Below are 19,798 nucleotides of genomic sequence, written 5' to 3' on the forward strand. Positions count from 1 at the left end.
AATTCAAGAAAATGCAAACTAATCATTAGTGATAAAGTTTACCAGTGATTGTCCGAAGACAGAAGAGTAGCCAGAGGGATTATAAATGGGCACAGGGAAACTTGCAGGTGGTAAGTGCGTTCATTGTCTTGATTTGAGTTATTCCATGGTTCTTATATAAAATTTCACCAAATTATACACTTCATTTAAAAAGCCATTTGTCTTTTTCACTCTTGATCTTATATGAGTACACAGTGCTATTTTCCAGAGATTAAATGATATATAATGTCTCCACTCATAGCAAATAGAATATATACTCATGTGTCTTTTGTTTAAAATTTTTGCTTTATTTACCAGTATGGTAAATATCATGTAAAACCAGTAGTGTGCTAGAGCAGTATTGTACCAGGTTACATGAGCCAACTTTTACACATAAATAAAAACACATTAGTCCAAGAAGATTCTGAGACCAAAAGTGGTTCCGAAGTTTTTTTATCTATGGAGCTATAAAGTATTATTAGGGAAAAAAGCAAACTGAAAAGCAGAAAAAGATGAAATTTTCTGACACTCAATCCTATCAGAAAAATCTTCTGCAGACACACTGAGTTGCTTTCACCAATGCCATTTTCCCATGAGGCTCACTGTTGACCTGGCCTTTCCTCCAAGATCAGGAAGGCCTAGTGTTAAGTCATTAGCTCCTTCTTGAATTTAAAGAGCCCAAAAGCTGCTAGGAAAGAAAAGGTTGCCATATCCTCTGGCAAACACCAAGGATCCATCATCTTGCTTCCCACAGCTATGCAGGGACTAACAATAACTTTAATATACTTTTGAAGACGAATAGCAGCAGACCAACTCAAGCAGGTGGGATAAGAGGCTTAATATAAAAAAAGGTTTGTATTAGGTACATCAACCAACAGGATACCAAGATATTTTTTTTTTTTAAAGAAAGAGTGAGAGAGAGAATTTTAATATTTATTTTTTAATTTTCGGCGGACACAACATCTTTGTGGTGCTGAGGATCGAACCCGGGCCGCACGCATGCCAGGCAAGCGCGCTACCGCTTGAGCCACATCCCCAGCCCCCAAGATATTTTTTAACCTACTGCTCTTCGGCATCTTAAGGAAAGAAGCTTCATGGACCCCCCTTTCTGCTCTTTGATGCCAGTCTGTGTCCTTTCTAACTATTCAAGATGGCTTTATCATCTCAACAGACAGCTCTCCCAGGAGGAAAAGGCTGAAATTTATTTAAAAAACCATTAAAGAATTCAATAGGAGCCTAAGTATGTAGCTCAGTGGTAGTATGTGTGAGTCTTGGTTCAATCTTCATCACCCCTACAAAACAAGAATCAACAGAAGCTATGCTACAGAAACATTTGTATCTTCCTGTTTTGTGAGATGTTGGAAACAAACTTTAGGGCTTTTTCGTCTCCACTGCATAGAGGTCTGATCGCTTCTGTTTAAAAATGGGGATTTGCTGGCGTATTTCAGCCAACTTCTTCAGGTCTGCAAGAACAGGAAAGTGCATGATTAATAATTTGCAAATCTTCACTGACCAAGGGGATTTCTTCCCCAAGCTGCAAAAACAACTAGAGTCTCAGCAAGTAACTTACCTAATATAAATGCACTTTATCTGAATGCACCCATAGCCCCGCAGTGGTTCCAAGATCATTGCAAAGCAAACCAAGCAAAGCTATAGCCCTATGCACCTGGCCTTAAAATCAGACCTAGAATACTCTGAATCCCAAAAAGGGGGTATAAAGGAGTCATTTCAAGTGACTGAGGCTTCATACTTCAGAGCAGTGGGGATACAAGGGAGCCAAATTCCCAGAGCCAATCTTACCTATGTCTGAATACAGGATCATTTCTTCAGTGCCAGCTTTGGCTAGGACCTCCCCCCTGGAAAAGATTCAGAGGGAAATGAGTGGACTTACTACCATCTGGTCATTTTCCAGGTCTCTGTTTTTCCTCCCTGTCTCACAAGCCAAAGGGAAGATTCTGAGACCTAAAATAAAATGGCATGTGTACAAATCCCTGCTTTATCATTTAGTAGCTGAGTGACCTTATGGCAAGTCATTTGGAATCACCAAGAGCTCTGTGAGGCTTAGTAAAATTATGAAGTATGTTTCATAAAACTGCATACTACTAGGAAGTGGCAGCTATTCCACAATTATAAACATCTGGGAATAAAGTTAACTAGAAATAGCGCCACACTATTTCTTCATGAGTGCCCTTCAACGAGGACCTTTCCAAAGGCAGTCTTGATCTTCTTACCCCTGCCCAGGCAACTATTCAACTTGAGGGTGGTGATTCTGGGTCTGAGCAGACCCCAGCTCTGCTGGAATCCCTGCAGGCTAAGGGGTTTTGGTTTCAGATTCAAGCAAAAGATTTAAAACTATAGAGTCTGGTGGGGCATCCACATGCTTAAGACTAATCTGGAAAATTAATTCCAGTGCTTAGTCTCAGCCCAGAGCAGGTATTCAGAAACTTTCAGTGAAATAAATGTTTTTTTAAAGTAATGTGTCATAACAAACAATCTGACATAATAACTGGTTCCACTTACTAGAGAGCCATAAACATTCCTGGCACAGATGGCATTTAACCAAAAATCCTTTTCTGTTCTTTTCTAATTCTTGTCCATTTGTCCTGGCACTCAAAAATCCCTCTCTGTGTAACCCAGGCACCCACCCCCATGTCAACATAAGCCAGAGAGCCCCCAGGCCCTGTGGAATGAAGAAGGCAGATCACAATCTATCCCAAGAACTAGCTATGGAGCAGCTGCCCAAGAGGCAGGAAGCCTATTAATAATATCCTGACAGAGGAACCTGATGCAAGTTTATGGAAACTGTTAAGCCAGCTTAACCCTTCCAGTCCAATATCCTCCAAATTTAACCCTAACATGTAGAATGATCAGGGAGAATTTCACTAGTCATATTTTTCTCATATCTTCCAAGGCCTCCCTACCATACACATTGAGCTTTGGATGCTATAATGTCAGAAGAGTGAGCATCTTCGGACTCCCATAGCAATGTTTAACCGTTCTCAGTCTTGTCTATTAAGCCTGAAATTGTGTAAGTACATATCTGTGTGTGCGTGTGCGTGTGTGTGTGTGTGTGTGTGTGTGAGAGAGAGAGAGAGAGAGAAAGAAAGAGCTGTGTGAATATTCATACACAGAAACAGTGAAGAAGAAGGCCAATTTCTAGAGTCCAAAGTCCTGGATCCAGTTAAACTCTGAGAAGTACAGTTCTACCCTCAATAATCTGAATTTAATAAGGATAAGCTCCTGAGTCCAAGTTAATCATGTTTGTGAAAGTACAATATAAACTCTACAAATGCGGACCACAAGGTCTGCATATTAAGGGATGAGTGAATGTTGTATGTCTGAATGGACTTATATGCTGCTTTCACTGAGTAATGTTTTACCCTTTCACAGGAGACAGGGTCATAGTTTCCCTTACTAAACCCAAACTCCCTGCTTCTCTAATCATTATGCTTCGAACAAAGTCCTTGCCCTGTAACTCATTCCTGTCCTAGAATCAGTTACTCAGCTTAAATTTTAACCAAAAGTTAAAAAAGAGTTCAGGAATCTCTTTTATTAAAACCACTCACCCTTCACTACTGCCTTGTTTACTCTAAGTGATTCAAGTGTGATTGACAGTGAAAGTTCACTTAGACACAAAGAAGAAGGCTAAGGTCAAGCACGTAGGTAATTTCTTTTCACATGGTTTTCAAGGGGAAGCTTCTCTTGTGCCTGTCATGTGTGGAGAACTGGGAGTGGAAGATGAAGGGGGCTGGTCAGGGTTTAGACAAGCTAACTGCCCATGTGTCATCTCTCAAGCTCCCACTGAGCCCACCCTCACTTAGATACACTCACCAAGGGTTCACGACAGTGCTGTGTCCCCAGGCAACATAGGAGGCGTTATCATCCCGGGCAGGAGAGGCTGTAGCCACATATATCTGATTATCAACAGCCCTGTAGCCAGTGAACAGAAAAGAGGTTATGCACATTATACATCTACAACATTTCTCTATCCCAAGTACACAGATTCTTTGTTAAAAAGAAAGAAAAAACTACTAGAAGAAAACACAGAGGCAATGTTTCAGGATATTGGAATGAGCAAGGATGGCGGGGGGGCGGGGCAAGACCCTAAAAATGAGTGGATCAGTTACTCAGCCTAAATTTTAACCAAAAGTTAAGAGTTCGGGAATTTCTTTTACTAATAAAACCACTCACCCTTCACTACTGCCTTGTTTACTCTAAGCGATCCAAGTGTGATTGACAGTGAAGGTTCACTTAGACACACAGAAGAGGACTAAGGTCAAGCACTTAGGTAATTTCTTCATCACATGGTTTTCAAGGGGAAGCTTGAAATAGATGAGATTATGTCAAACTAAAAAGCTTTTCCACAGCAAAGGAAACAATCATGAGTGCAGAGACAAGGTAGAGAATGGGAGAAAATATTCACAAGTTATATATCTGACAATGTGCTAATATCCAGACTATAAGCCAGATGTGAACAGAATACAGGTAGTACCTGCCTGTAATTCCAGCAACTTTGGGAGGGTGAGGCAAAAGGAGTATAAATTTGAGGTTAGCCTCAGCAACTTAACAAGATTCTGTCTCAAAATTTTTTAAAAAGGGCTGGGATATATAGCTCAGTGGTAAAGTGCCACTGAGTTCAATTCCCAGTACCAAAAAAAAAAAAAAAATCAGACTAAAAGCAACTCCAGAAACTCAACAGCTAAAAACCAAATAAACCTGATTTAAAAGTAGACATTTCTCAAAAACAACAACAAAAAACAAACAAACAACAAAAAAAAACATATAAATGGTTCTATAGTCCAGATCCTGAATGTGCCCCCAAATCCCACACGTTGAAGAGTGGTCCCAGCTCAAAGCACTACCAGGAGGTGGCGGAACCTGTAGGTAGAGCCTAGTGGAAGGAACTTAGTGGGGGTTGACCCTGAAGAAGATATTAGGACTCTGGCCCCTCCTCTTTCATTCTTTGCTTCCTGGCCACCCTAAGGTGAACAGCTCTCTACCATTTGTTCCAGCTGTGATGAATCCACAAGTACTACTACAGGTCCAAAGCAAAGGGGCCATCAAGTCTATGGGCTTCCTAGTAAGTGAAGATTCACTGATGTCCCTCAGAGATTGCCCATGCACCAGCAACTTCAGAAAGAACTAGAAGAGGAACACAAACTAATAAGCCATGTGGGAAGTGCTCCTTCTATCTTTTAATGGACATTTGGGCAAGCATGAGAAATCAAATCAATTCCAAAAAGAGGTGGAGCAACTAGATGAATTAATGTTTGCAAATGCAGAGGAAGAATTTTTCTATGAGAAGGCAGTCCTGAGTTCAACTACTCAGGGCAAGAGGAAAGCAACACTTGCTCTTGTAAACTATGATGTTAATTCTAGACAACAAGATGAGTGAATTCATGGATAAACTAGAAGAACATCTATCTAGCCCATTTTCTGTGAACAGTGATGGGCTTGTTTATGTAAAATTACCAGAAAACCCAGTTAAGATTTACTGAACAACTCATAATTGTATTGAGATTCAAGTCCATTATGAAAAGTAGAGTTCTGTTCCATGTATTTGTGACACATTTACAAAACATCTTTTTGGTTAAATTATGAATGGTTGATTAAAAACTTCCAATAAAAAAACATTGAGTAGTAATTTTAAAGAACTGAATAAAAACTCAAATTTTTTATTTTTAAAAAATCTGTAAATGCTCAGTACAAACAAAAAATGGTTTCTGAATAAAAGAAAAAAGCATTTGGAGTTTAGCTCAATGGAAGAGCACTTGCTTAGCATGCACAAGGCCCTAGGATCAATCCTTGGCATGGTAGGGGGAGTTAGAAAAAAAGGCAGTACAGGTTGATTCCACTGTACAGGCCAATGTTAAGGAAACTTCTCTTCAAAAAATATTTAGTTGGGCATTATGGTGTACACCTGCAGTCCAAGCCACTTGGGAGGCTGAGAGAGGAGGATTACTTGAGCCCATGCATTCAAGACCAGCTTGTGCAAGATAGTGATAGATCCCAGTCGAAAAAACAAAAACACATCTGTAATTCAGTGGTTCTCATTCAAGGGTGACTTTGCCCATCAGATTTGCCAATTTCTGGAGTCTTTTCTGATTATCACAACTAGGGAGTTGTTATTGGCATCTTGTAGGTATAGGCCAGGGATGCAATTAAACATCCTCCAATGTATAGGACAGTGCCACAACAAAGAATTATCTAGTCCAAAATGGCAACAGTGCAGTGAGGAGTGTGGCATAAGCCAACCTGTAATGCAACAAAAGAGCAAAGCTTCTCTGTTTAAAACATGTCAAGCTTTCCAGAAAATGGAGTAGCCTTACTGGGGCAATACACATTGGAGGGTGATCTGGCACTTCCTGCCAATGATGGCAGCCCCACCATCTCAAATTAGCAAAAACGTCAGGTGGGAGTCCAGGTATACCAACCCACTTCTCCTGGAAACCTTTAGATTCAGTCAATAGACCCATATTAGATCGTTCCAGTATGTCCCAAGCTTTCCTTGCTTTTGACAGAAAGGTACATTAATTAATATTTATGGCATCATATTCCAACTTCTACTTGACATCAGCCAAAACTTCTTGCCTTTCTATTCAAAATTATCATTATGTCTAGAAGTGAAAATAGAGAGTATTGACTGGGAAGGGGCACAAGAGAGCATTTCACAGATCAGAAATCTTCTATATGTTGATTTTTTTGGGTGAATACACATATAAAAATCCATTGACCTGTATGCTTAAAATTAGCACAGTTTTCTGTAAGTATATTATACCTCAATTTTTTTAAAAGATTAATGAAAAAACCATCACCTGCGACAACATTTCATGATTCATAGAGCACTTTACACACATAGTCACACTTTTTCTTTCCAGCGTACCCTTCACCCCTCCTCAGTCTTACAGAACTAGGGAAAAAGCAACTGTGACATGCCAAAAAAGTATGCAAAGCCTATAATTTACACATTAGAAGAACAAGAGCTTAAAATGAGTTTCTAGTCAGAGTATCCCAAGGACTAGTAGTTGGTGTGGAGGATGGGGCAAGATAAGCACCCTAAACTGAATGGCAGAGTCAGCTGTGCTCTCTAGGGCCAACAGGCTAAAATAACCCTGTCTTTTTTCTTTGGCTCCTGCGGTGCTGAGTGCATAAGCTCCATGGGTCTCAATTTCTCTGCAAAAGATGCTGGTAACTATCTTAGAAGAGACCAATTCATATCTAATCACAGAAAAATGAAATCAGTGTCCAACTAATTCACTGAATGCTCTCAAAATGCAAAAACCACAGTCCTTGAAATCCTTGAGGTTGGTTCTATGGCTTCTGAGCAGGTGCCTAGCAGTAGAAGCCCTCCCTACAGATTCATCCTTTGAAACTTCATTTGGACGCCAGGGCGTGTTGGCTCAGGGGAAGAATTACATTCCAGTAAGTGGTAATACTTCCACCAAACCAAAAATCTTTCCACAAAGAGGAAACACTGAGATGACTGGTTCCTTTCTTACCGGCCTCGCTGAAGCAATTCCCAGTGGGCTGGTCCAGTGGTCAAATTGAAAGCCCCAGGATACACCAACAGCTGGCAACCTTGGGGAAAGAAAAATCAAAGACAGTGGATGCAGATGAACATCAGTTCCTCCCTTTACTCCTACCAACAGGGACCAAACTCAAACTTTTACAAGCACAAAAAAGATGTCAGCCTAGTCAGGCAGAGTCAGTATGAAGATATGGCTCTGAATTCTTCCAGAGATACACACATAAAAAACACAGCCATAAGAAAAGTGGGACTGATGACTGAAATCAGAACATATGCCTTTAAATAAAATAATAATAATTTTTAAAAAGTAGAGAACTTTCATTCAATTTTTTCTGAGCCCTGTATGATTAGTACCGCATGGCTAACAACCATGTTCTGTGATTCTTTTCAATTGAAATTAGGGGCAGAGTAGTTGCTCTAGAATTTACTGATAAGGTTCAACACAGACCATTAACCCCAAAGCCCAAGAAACTCTACCCTCTGCTGGGCAGGCAGTCAAACCACCCTTAACACTTCACTTTGCTCAGTGGCAAATGGCAAGTAGCTTTAGTCTAGTAAAATGCTAACATTTGTTGAGCACCCACATAGGGGCTTTACAAGTTCTCTATCCTTAATACTCAAACCACACTGCTCTAGATGTTAAACGATTTCCTGGAAGTACTGTCCCATTTAAGAAGAAGATTTGGAACCAGAATCCAGCTCTGACTTGGTTCTTCATGCTTCCAGACACTACCATGCTTCTCCTAATTTGGACTGAAATGTCATTGGCTATATGTCTGAGTGCTAAATTCATGGACATATAGGCCATTTCTTCATTTCTACTGTGTTCAAAGTTACTACAAACAGTAACAGGAGGGGCTTAAAAGATAGAGCAGACATTTAGGAGCATGGCTCCTGCTTTAGCTACATGGTAAATATGTTAAATTACAGCCCCTCAAAAGTACCATCATCCATATGCAGCAAGTCTGAGAAGCCAGATGGATTGAAAGAGTTGAACAGGGGGAAATCACATTTTATCCCTGGCTCTTCTGTGCATTTGGGCATAATTTTTGTATTTTTTTGTGCAAAGTTTATGCTTAGGGATCCCTCCACCCGAAAGCAACCCAGAACCAACTCTCTATGCAATTACGCATTAGAGAACATAATTGTAACACTATCTCACCTCTCTGTGCATACACTTGTGCAAGTTCTGCAAAGCGGATGTCATAGCAGATGCCCAGGCCCACTCTGCAATAAGCTGTTTCCAAACAGAAAATGCACAAATAAAAAAGTTAACCTCCTGTAGCATGATATGGCAGGGTAAAGCCTCTATAACTTAATGAGCACAAAACTCTAACTGGAATAAATTAACACAAGGAAGGCCATGTATTAGCTCAATCTTACTCATACTTCATCTCATAAAGACCTCATTTACATCATCAGAACAGAAATGAAAAATTCATTCTACATGAATGCTCACTAAGTGCAGGGTGTTCAATCATGGCCTAACAGGAATACTCGAGGTAGGCCATGACCAAAAGGAAGAATAAAACTGTGCCAAACCCTTAGTACCCTATTTGGCCTGGACTTTCCAGGGCTATGACTATTCTTTGCCTTCCTCACCTCTCGGTTTTCAGTCAGGTCATGTGAAAAAGTTGAAGAGAGACAAAAAAAAAGAAAGGAACACCTCCTTCTCTGGGAAAAGTAAAAAAGGCAAATTTATCTAGTACGTACGAGTATCAAATGTGGAGAAATTATCACCAGGACTCAATGTTTTAGATTCTTGAAATGTAATTTTTCCAGGAACATCAATGTCAAACAGATGGATCTGCATCACAAATAATTGATTTGGTTATCTCCTTTTCAGCAGGGCTCATGGCAGTAACATCAGACTCTTTCCATGGGCAGATATAAAAGTGCTCTAAGATCAACTGTACAAACAGCACCTCCAACCTGCCCATAACCCACCCAACAAGCTGGCTGACATATGATCAAATGGAATTACACTACGGAAAACAATCCCATAGGTTTTATAACCCATTTTCTAGATGGTGTGTAAGTCAGTGTTCAGGTTTCTTAATGGAAGTAATTAAAGTGTTGCTTCTTTACCCACTGTAAATGGTCAATGACGACCTCTCAGAATCACAATCAGAATTAAACTGGCAAATTGGCAGCAGAGGTAGAGAATGAGTAGCATTTAACAACAGGAAAAGTTTTGCAATCCTAATTCAGCAATGTGCAAATGAGATTTAAGGAAAGTAAATGTGATTTAACATTAGAAAGTCACTGTAATTGATCACACAAATAAAATAAAGAAGAAAATATCAAGTGATATATACAGAGTATCTGGTAATAAACTTTTCTTTTTTCAGTGCAGGGGATCCAACCCCGAGTCTCACACATGCTAGACAAGCATTCTAACACTAAGCTGCATTCCCAACCCACATATGGAAACTTCTACAACCATTCATGATTCAAAAAGGGAAACAGAAAAACTCTTCTAGGAAGGGCGCTTTTAAAATCAATCAAAGAGTATCCGCAAAAATCCTAAACAACCATCATATGTAAAGGTAAAATATTGAAAATGTTCTGCTGAGACTGGAAGAAAAGCAAGGACACCTGTTATTCAAAATTACACCACAGATCCTACACAGAGCCCAAGGAAGGAGTCAAAAGCACAAGATTTGGAAAGAATAAAACCTGTCATTATTTTTGGATTATAATTGGTACTCAAAAAAAATCTACAAATAAATTTTAAAATTAATGAGTAAGTTTATCAAGGTTACTATACCCGAGATCAGTATTTTTAAAACTAGCTATACTTCTACATACTAGCATGAAACAGAAGATGAAAGATCACCAAAAAATACCAATGAGGAATGAATCTAAAGAATGTTAATTAAGACTATACCCAGAAAACTGTAAAAAAGAAGTTAAGATAATATTAAAGAATGCCTAATAAATAAAAAGATACAGTCCACGTTCACGGACTGGTAAACTCAATACTGAAAGCACATACGTGAAAGAGCTGAATGTTGGCTCTTCTTCCTGCAGAGGAAGAGTGGCTCCTATCAAAACAGCTCTCTAGAAGTTGGGCGTGTAATCCCAGCGCTCAGGAAGCCGAGACAGGAGGATCACAAGTTCAAAGCCAGCCAGCCTCAGCAAAAGCAAGGAACTAAGCAATTCAGTGAGACCCTGTCTCCAATAAAATACAAAATGGGGCTGGGGATGTGGGCTCAGTGGTCAAATGCCCCTGAGTTCAATCCCCAGTACCAAAAACAACAACAACTCTCTTGTGTTTAACTATAAATTCTAGTCAAACTACGTAAAGTGTTGAGGGATAACCAAAACCAGGCAACACCTGAAGGAAATAACACCAAATGAGTTTCCCATTCGCTTACAGTTTTCAGCCTTAATTAAGACCCACTGCTATTATGAGTTGTGGTGAAAACTACCCACAATAAGACTGGTTTAAAGAATCAGAGGCTAAAGTTTCACAGCAGCTGGAAAGCAAGGGAGGGAATCTTAAAAAGGGAGAGTCAAAGAGGGAGACTCTTAAATTCTGCATATAACTTTGTCCAAATCTTTGGATGGCTACTGAATTAAATGAGGGAGCAGCCTCCAAGCAGCCGGCTAAGGCTTAACAACTTAATAAGAAGAGTAGCTAAAGTTGCTGCTCACCTAACAAAGAAGCTAAGAGTTTGGTATTTGAATACAGCCAAGTTAACTACCTTTTAAAGCAAAAATATTCAACACTTTTCAGAGGAATATAATAGAATCTAGAACCTCTATAGTATATAATGCAATATATAATTCTAAATTACCTGACAAAGAAATGTGACAGAAATGTGACTCAAACTCCAAGGAATAGGCAATCAAATGGATACAGACCTTGACATAACCCAGGTGTGATAATTATCAAAGACTTTAATGCAACTATTGAAACAAAACCCAAAGGCATAAATAAAAACACACTCTTTATGAATAAACAAACAGGAAATATCAGTAGAAATTTAAAAACATATCAAAGGTCCAAATAGATATTTTAGAACTGAAAAATTTAGTGTATGAATTTGCTGTTGTTGTTGTTATGGTGGTGGTGCTACTGCTGGGGACCAAATCCAGAGTCTAGCACAAGTAGGTAAGCGCTCTACCACTGAGCTCAAATACCAAATACCCCCAACTCAAATATCTCAATTCTTGAAAACTTCACTGGATTGGCTTACGGGATATTGGGAATGACAAAAGAGTCAGTGAACCTAGTAGATCAACAGAAATTGCCCAATGTGTAGAACTCAGAAACTAAGATTAGAAAGCAAAAACAACCAGTGCTAGAGGTGTAGCTCAGGGAGTGCCTTCTAGCTTGTGTGCTTGTGCAAGACACTGGGTTTGATCACCAGCACTGCAAAAAAATATATATACATACAGAGCCTTGGTGACTTTGGAACAATACCAAACAATACAACATATGCATACTAGAGTCCTAAGAATGGGACAGAAAAAATACTTAGCAAAAATATTCCAAAAACTTCCCAAATGTGGTGACAAACTTAAGTTTTAAGAAGCACCAAGCAGGACAAACCAAAGAAAACCATATCTAGGCACATCAGAATCAAACTACTGAGAAGTAAAGATTACAAAAAAGCTCTTGAAAGCAAAAAGAAAAGAACATCAAATTATATACTGGAGAACAACAATATAAATTACTACTGATGTCTAATCAAGGGGGCAGGGGGAGTCAGAAGATACCAGCTAGAGAAAAAAAAAAAAAAAGTGAACCAAATTCTATTCCAGCAAAAACATTTTTCAAGAATGAAGTAAAGATATGCTTACTAACAAAATTCATAACTAACAGATGATCACTACAAAAGTGCTAAAAGGACATCCTTCTGTTGAAAGAAAAGATACAGGATCTTCAAGAAGGAAAGGAAAACACCAGAAACAGTAAAGAGTTGGGTTATCATTATGATTTTTCCCTCTTAATTTATTTAAAATACTTATAACTATTTAAATCAAAACCTGTTTTGTGATACTTATAACACATGTGTATGGAATACATATGACAACTGTAGCATAAAGAATGAGGAACAGGAAGGCTAGGGTTGTGGCTCAGTGGCAAAGTGTTTGCCTTGCACATGTGAGGGACTGGGTTCAATCCTCTGCACTACATAAAAACAAATAAATAAAATAAAGGTACTGAGTCCTTCTACAACTAAAAATATTTTTTAAAAAAAGAATGAGGGACAGGAAACAGACCTTGCCATTGCAAGGGTCTTTAGGTGAAACAATACTAATTCTAAGTAAACTGTGACAAGTTAAGGATGCATATTATAATCCCCAGCACAACAACTGGAAAAAAAAAAAAAAGGGATCTCAGTAGTAGACTGTGTGCTTAGCAATTTCTAGTACCAAGACGAAAAAAAAAAAGAAAAGAGGTATAATTAAAAAGCTGAAAGATAAATTAAAATGAAATTCTAAAAACTATTTAGTTAATTCAAAATAATGCAGAAAAGAAGAACAAAGGGAAAAATAATCTGTATGCCAAATCTAACCATATCAATATTCACATTAAATACAAATGAGTGAACCACTCCAGTTAAAAGGTAGAAACTGTTGATTTGAAATAAAAAAGTAAGAGCCAACTATATACTGTGTACAAGAGAACCATTTAAAATATAAGACACATACAGATTGAAAATAAGAGATAAGAGCTGGATGCCAATGGCACAAGTTTGTAATGCCAGCAACTGAGGCTGAGAAGGCTGAGGTAGGAGGACCTCAAGTTGGAGCCAGCCTCAGCAACTTAGTGATACCCTGTCTAAAACTTCACAAAAAGTTAAAAGTGTTAGGGATGTAATTCAGTGGTAAAGTGCCCCTGGGTTCAATTCCTAGTACCCAAAACATTAAAAATAAATAAACATCGATAAACATTTATTAGGCAAACAATAAACTTTAAAAACTTGGAGTAACTAGTATTAGCAGAGATAAAGTTGACTTCAAGAGGGAAAAAAAGACAGGAAATAAGAGCCATCTCATAATGATAATTTTTTTTTTATCATTTTCCTGATCAATTCTTCAGGAAAACTTAACAATCCTAAATGTATGTGCATTTAGTACTGCAGAGATGTCAACTCACCCCAAAACAATCTCTGTATATTCAATAAAATCCTAATAAAAATTCCTGCAGGTTGTTCCTTTGCAGAAATTGACATGCTGAGCCATTTATTAAAAAAAGGTGTGTGGACAAGAATAGCCACTTGTGCCAAAAAGTAATTTGTGTGTATGATAAGAGGCACTAGGAAACTTTGAAGTAGATTCTTTGGGGGGGGGGGGGGGCAGGGGGTACTAGGGATTGAACTCAGTGGCACTTGACCACTGAGCCACCTTCCCAGCCTGAGTTTGTATTTTATTTAGAGACAGGGTCTCAGTGAGTTGCTTACCACCTTGCTTTTGCTGAGGCTGGCTTTGAACTCACAATCCTCCTGCCAGAGCTGCTGAGATTACAGGTGTGTGCCATTGTGCCCAGCTGAAGCAGAGGCAATGAGACTTGCACATTCCATACTTACTTTTCTGTGCTTTACTAGTAAAGTTCCATCAGGCCCAAAGACAGCACAGGTGTTATATAATTTCCCAGCATCCTCTTCAGGGATGGAGCCTTTCATTGAGAGAAGAGACACATTGGCACACAAATCAATCAGAAACTAAAAAGAATAGAGCAATTATTTTGTGATAACTGGTGATAATTATTTTGTGATAAAGTCCTGATAAACTGTCACTTGGGTCCAATGATATAGTTTATTCCCTTCTAAACATTATTTAACTGTTTTTCCTTCTTGAATACGATCTTTCAGAGATAAACTACAAAGTAGGTGAAATATAATCAGATCACATGCCAAAGACAGATTTAAAACATAACCAAACTGCTTCTCAAATTCAGTCATGATCTTAAGCAACACTGTTATATATTGTAACAGAGCCAAACAATTTATTGTTGTTCACCTTAATTTCACTAGGTCCTGCAACAAGGCTATCTCCCAAAAGGCCTCAAGATGAGAACATTAAGTCATAGGACTCTTCATCACTGAATGCAGTTCCATCTCTATGCTTCTTGCTTTGCTATGTCTTACTCATTTTTATTTAATATTTATTTTTTAGTTGTATTAGATACAATACCTTTATTTTGTTTATTTATTTTTTTGTGGTGCTGAGGAACCCAGGGCCTCGCATGTGCTAGGCAAGCACTCTTACCACTGAGCCACAATCAAACCCCTGTCTTACTCATTTCTAACCCTTAATATAGCATAACACAAAGATAATTTTGTTTGCTGTATTTACTGAACAGAATTTTACTGTGTTTATTTTTAATTGTACCAAATAGAACAATTTACTTCAAAATCACAAAAATAAACCTACCTTTATGCATGTGGCCTCTAAGGAAAAAAAAAAAACTTCTCAACCCTATGTTAGTATCGTAAAAAACATAGATACGGTTTATCTTTCCACATTTCTATTTGCCTCTGCACCACTACTTTTTCTCCAGGGAAAATCATCAATATTAATGTGGTGTGTGTCTTTCTACAATAATTACTATGCCATCACATACATAACTACATATAAAAACATAGTATTATTTTGTACGAGGGATTAATCTGAATGGGAATACCCTATTCATAATCATGTTGAACTTGCTTTTTTCCTACTTTACAGTGTGTCTTGAAGCTTCTTCTACATTATTATTAGATATAAATCTACCTCATTCTTTTCAAGGGTTGAATTATGTTTCATAGTTTAAATGTAATAAAAATCATTTAAATGCTTTTAATGTTTAGGACATTACACCATGTTGAAGGAAGTTACCTCCAATGAGATATATGCTGCACTCCTTTGCTACTTCAGAAAGCTTCTGTGTGGATTCACCAGGAATTTTCTCTGCATATTCAGGAAAATATTTTGTGCCATATGGAGAATTAAAGCATTCCTAGAATAAAGTTGTCAGAGAAAAGGAGAAGGAATAAACCTACCAAACATTCAATCCTTTCTTAAAGTTCTGCTAAAAAAAAAAAAAAAAGACATGGCTGCTGCTTCCAACTCTGCTATCACTTGAAAGGGTAAAACACAGCTAAGAAAAACCCCCAGTACTAAAGAACCTATGGCCAGGGCTGGGGTTTGGCTCAGTGGTAGGGTGCTTTCCTAGCATGTATGAGGCACTGGGTTTGATTCTCAGCACTGAATATAAATAATAAAGGTCCATTGACAACTAAAAAATATTAAAAAAAAAACAAAAAACCTATGACCAAAAACAGACTAGCCAATTATCCCAGGTGGGGCTACAGGAGGTAAGTCATGTGAGCTCTACCAGATCCTAGTCACCCTGGAAGAAGGCTAGACCTGCCTTTGCCTTGAGTGTACAAAACAACATGTTCTCAACCCTGGACTCCCAGACCTTACTATAAATTAGGTTTACTCATTTGACTTTGAGTATTGGTATGAATTCTTAAGTTTAAAATTATATTATAAACTATGCAACAATAAAACCTGTCCTGAAAAAATAAATAAATAAAAGCTTTCAAAGTCAGAGGTTAAGACATTTTTCCTCATCTATAAATGAGCTTTCAGCACTCCCATTCTGATCCTACAAAGTTTTTCATTGGGCAAGTGTATGTCTGTCTTCAACAGCTCTCTGACATGTCAAAAAACAAGTGGACTGGGTTTGTGGCTCAGTGGTGGAGCACTTGCCCAGCATGTGTGAGGCACTGGGTTCAATTCTCAGCACCACATATAAGTAAATAAATGAAATAAAGGTCCATCAACAACTAAAAAATATTTTTTTAAAAACAGGCAAAAATTATGAAAATTTCAACTCTAATTCGCTCATGCTGCATTTAATCACACTGCCTTGTACTAGGCAAGGTGCTGGGAAACTAAAGCCCAAAGATCACTATTTGTACAAGATGAATGTCAGTCAGTGAAAATGGCACACACGGAATTCACTCTCAGCAACACAAACCAATAAAGACACTATAAATACAGGAGAGTCCCATGACTGACAACATAAGGAAAACGGATTACCAGTGAGATCTCAAGAACTGGGGGGCTAGCTCAGTGCCTATTTGCCTAGCATGTGGAAGCCATGGGTTCAATCCCCAGCACTACCATTAAAAAAAAGAAAGAAAGACAAATAGTAAGATCTCAAACCTCTTGTGTTAAAAATTTCTGCTCACTGGCCACATTTGGGACAGTTTAGAGACTGACTAAAAGACAAGGTGGACCTGAAAATTCTCTAATCTGATAGGGTTTGTAAAGAGCTACCTCATCTTCATAGCTGGAGGTTAGTGGAATAGTCTCAACCACTGACCATCTCACAACACCTTTGAAAAACATGCCAGAAAATGCATGACCTGAAATCTGGGCCTGTCTGGGGAAAACCTGTACCTGCTGACAAACACATGTGGTGCAACCTTTAGCTGGTTCTGTTTTTCAGGAAACCACCCACAAAAGAGATGCAGAGTTTTACTAGCTTTAAGAAGCCACAGGCTTCCTTGATGTCTCCAAAAAAATTTTTTAGTCTTTAAAAAATACCTTGTCGGGCATGGTGGCACACACCTATAATCCCAGCAGCTCGAGAGGCTGAAGCAGGAGGATCATGAGTTTAAAGTCAACCTCAGCAATGGAAGGCACTAATTAACTCAGTGAAACCCTCTCTCTAAATAAAATACAAAATAGTGCTGGGGATGTACCTCAGTTGAGTGAGTACCTCTGAGTACCCAAAAAATCCCCAGTACCATAAAAAAATACACACACTTACTTACACACACACACACACACACACACACACTCACACACATATAGGCAGCTTAGTGCTAAAACCAACATGTTGTGGTCCTACAGAGACTTTTTAAAAAATCTTTAAGTAACTCCCTAAACATACTAGAATTTTAGATTCCTTATCTGAACAGAGTAGAAGACCTGGAAACATGTTAGTAAATTCTATGACAAAGATCCTTGCTAAGATCTTTTGTGATAGACAAAGATGACACAAACATGTAACAATATTGAAGCTCCAAAAGACATTGCTGAACTTGGAACATAAAAGGACAACCAGACCCAGCAAACACTATTCTGCTGCATCTACAGCAGAAAGGAATGGGTGCCTCCATACTTACTGGCAGAGAAACTATTTTGGCTCCTTGCTTTGCTGCCTCCCGGACAAGGCTACAAGCTCGAATGACATTATCTGATTTGATGGAAGAAACTTGAAGCTGGATGAGGGCCAAGCGGAAAGCTGGGGACAAAGACAAAACATATGTCAGAAGATCTGACCACTAAATTCATATAGAATTGATGATTCTTAGAGGGCATCTTGCAATGCTGGAGATATTTTTAATTGACACAACTACTGACAATCTAATGGATTAGATTATTAACACTGATGAAGGCCTATTTGGCTCAGGGTTAACCCTAAAAAGTAGGACAATTCTGATGTCACATTCCTTGATTTAATCTTTAATATAAGTGAAAAGAGCTAAATTTAACCCTAAAAGCAATTTGTTATTCAGTTTCAGAATCTGGATAAAAACAAAGATTCTAAAACAGGAAGCAAAAGTTGACATTACTTCAGGGCAAAGAGATACTTTAAGCTGTTACCAAAACACCACACAAACCCAGTAAAGGTCTCCCCTAAAATCCAGAAGCTGAGCTTTGTCTCTGCCTCTGAGCGGAGGAAAACATGGCTATGTTGGTGGCTTCCTCTCTCTCCCATCTCACAAGCAGGGCAAGGGTCTGCCTGACATTCTGCAAATCCCACTCTGCAGAGGGCTGCAGCAGGGAATCCCACCACTGTCGAGATCCTCCATGCTGAGGACAAGATACGAATCACATCATCTGCTCTTCTGCAAAATGAAGGGGAAAATTACTTATAGGACCCTTGGTTGCCTAACATTCATTATAATCTGACAAATCAAGCAGGAAAAAATAAAAGAATACCTTAATTGAAGGTATCAACATGCGAATAACATTTAAAGGAATATGCCAAGTCTTTTACACTTGTGAGGTAACAAGAAGCTTGCAGAGGGAAAGCTGCACAAATAAATGACTCTGTGAAGGACGATGGGGAGGAAGAATCACCTGGGCACCGTTTTGTGTCCGGGTAGGAGTGGGGCCACGAAACTTGAAACACTACACACTACCTACACCACCGAGAACTACAAGAGGGTCAGCCTCTGTCCGCCAGGAGGCGAGCGCGGCAGGAAGGGGAGCCCTCGGAATCCCAGGGAAAGCACTAGCCGCTCCTCAGCAATTCTGCCGCGCACGCCGACCTTCACCTGAGCTGACCAACACCTGCGACCGGAAGGCCGCAGGCGCAAGGGGGCGAGAGACTGAAGTGGCTGATTCTCGCCAGTACCGCACCAAGCCTCCGCTCTGGCCCTGCGGTGGCTGTCAGCCGGCCACCTCACTTACTAGCCATGGCTCTCCCTGGAAGCACCATCTGCAGCGCCGAAGAGCAAGGGTGGGGCGGACTGCGTCGGTGCGCGGGGGCGAAGCCACGTACGTGGGGGCGGAGCCACGGCGTCAAAGGCTCCGCCCACTCCCCTCATCTGGGCCGGCGACCGGGCGGGTTCCGCTCAGTCTTCTTCAAACCGCTCAGGTTCTTTTGGTTGCTTGTCGTGTATTTTCCGGAGACCGGGGTACTGGGATTCCAACGCTCTACCACTGAGCCGCATCCCCAGCGACTTTTATTATTTTGAGACAGGGTCTCGCTAAATTGCTTAGGGCCTCGCTAAGTTCCTGAGGCTGGCTTTGGACTGTGATCCTCCTGCCTCAGGGTCTTGAGCCTTTTGGATTACAGGCGTGCGCTACCACACCACGACAGGCTCCTGGGTTTTTTTCGTTGTTCTTTTGTTGGTTTTCCTGTTTCTTTTTTCTTTGGCGGTGCTGGGAAGGAACGCAGTTCTTTGAGATTGCAAAGCAAGCGCGCAGGCACGCACACACGCCGCCTCAAACCCCTATTAATGGCTCGCTGTTTGCACTAGCCTGGACCAACAAGAAATGGTTAATTACCACAGGGGCCGGAAAGTTGAAGGTCTCCTAAGGCAAAGGGCAAAGAGGGGCAACCTAAATCATGGCAGTGTGCTGGTAAATGTTCCGTAAGCGGGCTTTCTGTGGTGGAAAAGCCTGATTTGGAATGTTTACCAGTTCTTGGCCAGGGTCTGAACTCCTTGCTAGTTGGAACCTCTGTGGCCCTGGGTAATTCCTTGTGCTGATTGATTTGAGCCA

At 39.7% G+C, this 19,798-nt stretch overlaps 1 protein-coding gene across 1 annotated transcript; it reads right to left on the reverse strand.

Annotated features, from left to right (window-relative positions):
- Nucleotides 1–939: 939 nt before the first annotated feature.
- On the reverse strand, nucleotides 940–19,063 carry Nit2 (nitrilase family member 2). The gene is made up of 10 exons (XM_027943175.2): nucleotides 18,983–19,063; nucleotides 17,689–17,807; nucleotides 15,383–15,503; nucleotides 14,092–14,180; nucleotides 9,260–9,353; nucleotides 8,709–8,783; nucleotides 7,518–7,596; nucleotides 3,850–3,948; nucleotides 1,819–1,874; nucleotides 940–1,481 (listed from the first exon to the last, which is right to left on the reverse strand). The coding sequence occupies exons 1-10, from the start codon at nucleotides 19,008–19,010 to the stop codon at nucleotides 1,390–1,392; spliced, it is 852 nt and encodes a 283-aa protein (XP_027798976.1). The 5' UTR covers nucleotides 19,011–19,063; the 3' UTR covers nucleotides 940–1,389.
- Nucleotides 19,064–19,798: the final 735 nt, after the last annotated feature.

This window comes from Marmota flaviventris, chromosome 8 (genome assembly GCF_047511675.1).
Source record: "Marmota flaviventris isolate mMarFla1 chromosome 8, mMarFla1.hap1, whole genome shotgun sequence".
Taxonomy (NCBI): Eukaryota; Metazoa; Chordata; class Mammalia; order Rodentia; family Sciuridae; genus Marmota; species Marmota flaviventris.